We start from the raw sequence: 7,454 nt of genomic DNA on the forward strand, positions 1-7,454 counted from the left end.
AAGCAGGAGTTGCTCATGCAGATTTCTTCCTCCCAAACTTTCACCCAAACTTCCTCACTGAGGTGTCCAGGCCCCTACTTCCATCCATGACTTCCTATCTTTCCCAGCTTCCCCGTCTTATGCAGAATGAAAAGTTAAGCACAGGTGGTAGTAGTCAAAGTGATTACCATTCTCTGGACCTAGCACCTGATACAGAGAAGGCAATGGCACCCCACTCCAGTACTCTTGCCTGGGAAATCCCATGGACGGAGGGGCCTGGTAGGCTGCAGTCCGCGGGGTCGCTAAGAATCGGACACGACTGAGCGACTTCACTTTCACTTTTCACTTTCATGCATTGGAGAAGGAAATGGCAACCCACTCCAGTGTTCTTGCCTGGAGAATCCCAGGGACGGGGGAGCCTGGCAGGCTGCCGTCTGTGGGGTTGCACAGAGTCGGACACAACTGAAGCAACTCAGCAGTAGCAGCAGCAGCACCTGATAAGCTCTTTCCATGCTTTTACATAAATTCTCTTAATGCTCACAACAGCTTTATGAGGCAATTGCTGACGTTAGTCCCATTTTACAGATAATGAAACTGAGGCTCAGCAAGTTTAACCAGTGTGTCCAAGGTCACACATTTAGTAAGTGGAGAGCCTGGATTTGAACCTGGCGTTTCTGGCTTTGTACCAGCTGAGGCACCTATAAGAAACACCCGGTGCACTCCAAGGGGCTAACTGAAGAGAAAAGGGATTATATAGGACTGTGAGCAGGGCAGAGAAGCGTGAAACCTGAGCCTCGGAAGCCAATGGAGAAAATTCAGCACAGGCTCCAGAGGCTGTGCCAGGGACAGGCAGGGGCAGGGGTCCCTCCCTGGAAAGCAGAGGGTCCCTCCCAGGAGAGGTCAGGAGACTGGAGACATGGCTGCTTCTCGCTTGGTATTCACGAAACTGGCCAGCTGCTGTCTCAGGAGGTCAGCAAGCCCGCGCTGCCCACTCACCCTCCTCACCTCTGCCTCTCCCTCCTTTCAGGCACCAGCACGCTCGTCAATGGCAACCTCCGACTATACAGCTCTGTGGGGGACCTAAGGCCTGGGCACTATGGCCAGGACTTACTCATCCCCCCACCTCCCCCGGGCCCCGCGCCGGCGCCACCCCTAGGCGCTCTGCAGCCTCCAGAGTTCTCACCGCCACCTCCACCCTCCACAGCTCCCCCACCTCCTCCCCTGCTGGAATCACCACCCCCACCCCCACCCAGCACGGCCCCAGCTCTGCCCCCAGGAATGGGGGCCCTTCCCCCGCCACCCACCGTTTCCTCCCCATCCACACCCACGCCTCCTGACTTCATTCCGCCCGCCCCACCCCAGGCCGTTCAAGCCCCACCTCTACCCCTCTTGCCAGCCCTGACACCCCCAGCCCCAGGGACTCCTCATACCATGGGGACACGCCTCTTCCCCGCTGGGGGTGTCACCAAGTGGAAATCGGAAGTGGCGCTGAATGGCAGGCAGCCAGAGGCCCCCAGAAGCAGCCCCCCCAGGAGCCCTGCTGAGCCCACGGAGGCCCTCCCAGGTCCGGAGTCCCACCTCACCTTCCCCCGGTCATTCAAGGTGCCTCCCCCAACCCCAGTCAGGACTTCGTCCATCTCTATTCCAGAGGCACAGGGGACTCCTCCTGAGGACGAAGAGTCCACCAAGAAGGGCCCCATTCGACCCTCACTGCCTCCCAGCTTCCATATCCGCTCTGCGTGCCAGGCCTACCCCGACAAGGCTGCTGAGCTAGCGCTCCCCAAGGAGCCCGGTGCTGTGGCACCGGCCGGTCCGAGGCTGGGCCAGCCTCAGGTCCAGAGCAGTGAACAAGCCGAGACACCACCTCCAGCCCCTCCCCTGCCCCCTCCTGCACCCCCACTCCCTCCGCCAGCACCCCCGCTGCCCCCAGCCGCCCCTCCTCTGCCACTTGCCGAGAAGGCAGCCCCTGCACCTGCTGGCTTGATGAAAAGACCCAAGTCTGGCTCTCCTGCTCCCAAACCCAAACCTGAACCCCCCAGCCCGGAGGAGACAGCCTCTTCGGAGCCCATGGACTGGCGGGACCCCAGCCAGATGGCAAAGCTGCGGGACCAGCTGTCAGCCTATCTTTGCGGCTCCAGGAGAGAGGACCGGCTCGCCAGTCACAGACCAGGTCCAACAGCAGCCTCTCAGGAAAGAGAGGACCACAAGCATCCCAGCTTGCCTGTGAAAGAGGCGCCCCCAAGTCTGCTACAGAAGGAGGTTCCCCCAAGCCCTCCAGAGAAGGAGGCCCCCTCAAGTGTTCCTGAGGAGAGTCCCTGCAGCTGGCCAAAGAAGGCTGCCACCAGCCTGACCCTCCCTCCTGTGGACTACCTCCCCCAAGACGCGCCAACTCCTAGCGTCTGGGAGATCCGGAAGAAGCTGGAGGCCCAGCTTTCCTCATTAGCTGAGAAGGAGGCCAGGCCCAGCAGAGGGTCTCTGCCTCCCAAACCTCAGCCAGAAGGGGGAAGAATCTTTGAAAACAGAGATGATAACAGCAAATTCCCCAAGCCTGTGGCCAAGAATCTGCCACCTCTATCCACCACCCCTCTGCCAAACACACCACTCCAGTCCAAGGTCACAACTGGACCAGCCACCTCACGCAAGGCCACACCTGAACCAGCTACACCACCCAAGGCCACGCCCAGGCCAGCCACACCATCCAAGGCCACGCCCGGGCCAGCCACACCACCCAAGGCCACGCCCGAACCAGCCACACCACCCAAGGCCACGCCCGGACCAGCCACACCACCCAAGGCCACGCCCGGACCAGCCACACCACCCAAGGCCATGCTTGGACCAGCCACACCACCCAAGGCCATACTTGGACCAGCCACAACACCCAAGGCTGTACCTGGACCAGCCACAACACCCAAGGCCGTACCTGGACCAGCCACAACACCCAAAGCCACGTCTGGACCAGCCACACCACCCAAGGCCACACCTCTACCCATCACATCTTCCCAACTGATAGCAGAAAAGAACCTGGTCCCAGCTGGGCAGTGGGAGAAGCCAGAACATGAAGAACTTGCAGTGCCCTCCAAGCCAGAGGTAGAGGGGCACTCCTCAGAGACCAGTAAGCCTCCTACACAGGGAGTCCTCTCATCTCCAGCCTTCCCCCCAAAGATATCACCTGGGCGAGAAGAGGTGCCATGTTTCTACAAGCCCCATTGCAGCCCGAACAGCTCCAGCAGAGAGGTGGCTGTGGTGATGCCCACCCTGTCCAGAGGAGAAGCTGCAGGGTCAGGCAAGCCTGTGGAGGTGAAGGAGCCCCAGGAGCTGCCACCCAAACCCCCGGTCTCATCCCAGGCTGCTGACGAACTCCTCAGGCACCCGGTGACGGGGGAGGTGGTGGAGAGGGGCTCCCCTATGGCCCTGCTTCTTGCGGCCAAGCAGAGGGCCCAGAAAGGGAGGCCCAGGGGGCCTGCCCTGGGCCGGTCCTCCCTGCCAGGGAGTCTCCAAGGCCCCAGCCAGGCCAAGGCAAGGTCTGATACCATCTTGTACAATGAGGGCCAGCCCAGCTCCTTCACTGTGGTCCCCAAGGTGTCCAAGGAGACTGAGAAGGTCCCCCAGCAAACCTCGCCAGGACAACCCAAAGAACTCTGTCAGTGGGAACTCCAGCCCCGCAGGGACCCAGAGGACACGGAGTCGTGCCGCGGGCCCAGCTCGATGAAGGTGAAGCCCCAGGCCTCCGCGGCCTGGGAGAGACCAGCGCCCTCCAGCCTCCTCCAGGGTCGCCTGCTGCCCAAGTCTTTCTCGTCCCCTCCTTCTCCTTCCCACAAGCCGGAGGAAGACAAGGAGGAGGAGTTCAACTTTGAGGTCATCCCGCCGCCACCAGAATTCAGCAATGACCCCAAGCCCCCGGCCGCCCCCTTGCAGTATCTGGGGCGCCGGGGTTCCCCTCCCCGGAACAATTACTCAGACTTGGGGCAGCCCGCGAATGCGGGCCCACCTCGCGTCTTCTCTCATTTCTCTGCGGATCCAGGTCCGGCCCGGGGCCTGGAGCGCTTCTCCGGCGTGGGTGGGGGCCGCTCGCTCATCAAGAAGCGCCTGTACGTCGGGGAGTCCCACCGCAACCCAGGGCCGCCCCGCGGCGGCACCGGCCGCAGCCTGAGCTTCCCCAACTGCTTCGGGCCGCAGCCCGGGGGCCCCTTCGCAGCGCCCAGCGGCCCGGAGATGCGGCGCGTCAACTCGGCGGGCCGCGGGCCCCCCGGCGGCCTGCACTCGCGGAAGATGCCCCTGGAGGGCGCCCCTCGCGGAGAGGCCAAGTACAAAGCTCTCGGCGGCGGCGGCGGCGGCGGCGGCGACTACGGCTGCGCCCAGGCTACCGGCAGGTGAGAGGCGGGCCAGATGGTCAGGGTGACAGCAGGCTGGGAAAGCAGGGGAGAGGGGAGCTGAGCAGGGAAGGCAGGGGAGAGGGGGGCTGGGCTGGGAAAGCAGGGGAGAGGGAGGCTCACCCCCAGACCACCCGGAGCTGGCCAGGCTGCAGCCATTAGCCTGGACATTTGGTTTTCTCCCTCCTGGCTCTCAGGGCAGAGAGAAGGGGCAGGAAGGCCCGCTTCCCTAACACCTACTGTCTCCTTTGTCTTCTCTCTCCTGACTCCCTCTTCCTAGAGTCCCCGTGTGGGGTGGGGGAGAGCTGAGTGGTCCTTGAGTGCTGAGATTTCCCATCACCGAGTTGCATCCAGAGCCAGGCTAGGAGGGAAGGGTTCTGAGAAGGAGGGTATTGGGCATGTACTCTGGCAACAGGGCCTGGACAGGAGGGAACCCGGTGGCTGATGAGTCAATACTGGGGTTCCACTGGGGAGGATAAGCCCTGGGCTTGAGGGGCAGCTCCATCCTTCCTCTGATGGCCCTGGGAAGATTCTCAGGGTGATGGTTAACCAGCTGCAGATACTAACCTCGTCTCTCTCCTGCTTCTCGCCAGGTCTCCCCACAACAACACGCACTACGGAAGCTCCATCAACACATTCACTGTGAGGCCTGGGACCCGCCATCCCATCTCCTATGCCTACTCAGGGGCCCATTGGAAGGCCCCGTCCTGAGCTCAGGGTTTTCTCAGCTCTCCTGCAAGGGGTCGGATCCAGGCGCTTGTTTTGGTGGAGTTGGGAGAGATGCAACTGGTGTTAGGTGGCCTCACTCAGACACAGAAGAGTCTTTGTTTCCCAAAGACAGATGGACAACGAGTGAAGCCTTGGCCCCAGGAAGATCAGGATTGGACTTCTGTTTCCCATAGCCTTGGTGTGGCTGTGGACTGTCTGCAGAGGAGGGTGGGAGGGAGGAGAAGGGAGAAGAGAAAGAACCTTTAAGGACCCAGAGCCTGAGTTTTCACTATCTGGGACTATTTGCTTTAGTAGGGCTTACTGAAAGCAGTTTTCCAAGCAGCCCTGCTGAGCAGGTTCTAAAAGCAAGGACAGGGGCACTGGCTCCGAATGGGAACCCAATGGGAACCCATCAGAATGGCTGTGGTTGCCGGTCAGGCTCTCATGAGGGGCTGGGGACCAGCTCTGTCTGGGTGGGGGTGCAGGGTGCTACAGGTTGCTCTCAGCTTCCACCTGTCCACCAGTTGCCAATCCAGAGGTGATACCTGGGGTTGCTGGTATGAAAGCCACACTGAGGTGGGATCAGGAATATGCGGGCACAACAAGTGGGGAAGGTACCGGAACAAAGTGCTTTGCACTGACCATGAGTGGGGATGGGGGAATTGGTGGTTCATTTCTCCCTGGCCTTGAGCTACAGAAGGGCCTAGAGAGGGGAGACTTGGCAAGTTTGGGATGGAAGGCACGGTGGAGGCTTGCTTTTCTACTCAGACCCAGGCAGCCATGATTTGGGGGGTTGGGCCCAAGGAGCCAGAAAGCCTGGGGCTTGACACCAAAGGCCTTGAGTGGTGGTCAGGTCCTGTATGGCATTTGGAGGGGCATCATCCCAACCACCCCTCCCAACCCCAGGACTACAGGTCCCCAATATTATTGAGGCCTTGTGATGTGTAACCAAGATGCCAGAAGGCCTTGGAGAGTAGAAGGCGACAGAGATGGGAATAGAGGTCTGAGAAGAGTTTGCTGCGAGTAGGGACCGTGATTTGGAAAGTCAAGAGTGCAGGACCAGGCCCATTCAGAGCAGGGAAGCCTGATCAGTAGGGTGACCATTTGTTGTTTGGTGGGAAGTCTGGGTTTAGGCCTGTTTTCCAGTGAATTAGAACCCCTTCCACTTTCAAAAAAAGTCCTGGTGTAGATGGTGTCTGGCCATCAGACATATCAGGGAACAGTATTCCTTGGTCCATCTTGTCTTCAGGTCTTGCAGGGTTGAACTCTTGCGGGCCAGGCCAAGGCAGGCTGCCTGGGTGAGGGGATAGGGCAGGGGGAGCCCACCTCAGAAGAGCAGGCTGGTGGGGGCACCCAGGAAGCAGTTCCCTTTGGGGGCACGATGTTGGACCTCTGTGATGTGTGCTAACCACTCACAGTACCAGGGTAGAGGGTAGCAGATGACCACTTCAGGGAAAGAGTGCTGGGGTGGGCAGGTGCTCTGATGGGGCAGGATCTGGTCACCTGTGTCTGAAAGGCCAACCGCACCCCAGTGCCAGCACTGTCTCTATATATATGTATGTATTTCTCCCTGTACAATGTTTTATACAAGATTTCACTCATTTATCTGCTATGTTAAGGCTTGAGGGGTGGGATGTGGACTCCCAGCTGTATCTTGCTCTGGGGTTGGCAGGGAAGGACTGATTCTCTCTTGGCTTGGAAATAAACAGGCCAGTCTGGATAGCCTCCAGCCCTGTGGCTGCAGATTGATGACTGAGACGTCCAGGGCTGTGACGAGAGGTTGGGGGAACTCAGCTGGGGAAGGCAGAGCACAGGGTGGTGGCTGAATTGGAGCCATTATGCTGGGCCCAACTCTCTCTTCTGACCCTTAGGTTTTCTCATTCTCCAAGTCCTTTCAAGGGGAGGGAGTAGAACTGAAGTCTGGTGATAACAGACTGTGCCCCAAAGCAAATCTCTGAGTCTCTGAACCTCAGTTTCTTCTTCTGTACAATGGATGTGATAACCTACCTCATGAGGCTGTTGTGGCAACTGGAGACAGTCGTGCATTCATTTAACAGGGATCTGAGTGGCCACGAGATAGCAGGCACTGTGCTTAGCGCGGATATACAGCCATCAACACTGACACGCCTCTTACCCATGGCAAGACTGTAGTCTCGTGGAGGAGAGAGAATGGAAGGAACGCACGGAAACAGCCTCTATTATACAGAATGCTAGGGAGGGGAGAAAACAGGGACTAGGAGAATAACTGGAGGGTGGGGGAGAGGAGCGGATTGACTTTGACTGGCTGGTCAAGGGGAGGCCTCTTGAAAGGGTGCCGTTCATGTGATTCCAACCAAGCATCCAACATGAATCTGGTCCTCAGTAATTGCTCAATAAACTGCATCTTGTGTGGCCCTA

General features: G+C 59.3%; 1 protein-coding gene across 1 annotated transcript in view; it reads left to right on the forward strand.

The window, feature by feature from the left end:
• The window catches only part of C2H6orf132 (chromosome 2 C6orf132 homolog), a 36,491-nt gene extending 29,037 nt beyond the window's left edge, over positions 1-7,454 (forward strand). Inside the window, exons 4-5 of the mRNA XM_006069191.4 lie at positions 1,007-4,349; positions 4,943-7,454. Of these exons, the coding sequence (XP_006069253.4) occupies positions 1,007-4,349; positions 4,943-5,060 (3,461 nt within the window). The 3' untranslated portion in view covers positions 5,061-7,454. The remainder of the gene's footprint in view (positions 1-1,006; positions 4,350-4,942) is intronic.

The sequence above is a fragment of the Bubalus bubalis genome, chromosome 2 (assembly GCF_019923935.1).
Source record: "Bubalus bubalis isolate 160015118507 breed Murrah chromosome 2, NDDB_SH_1, whole genome shotgun sequence".
Taxonomy (NCBI): Eukaryota; Metazoa; Chordata; class Mammalia; order Artiodactyla; family Bovidae; genus Bubalus; species Bubalus bubalis.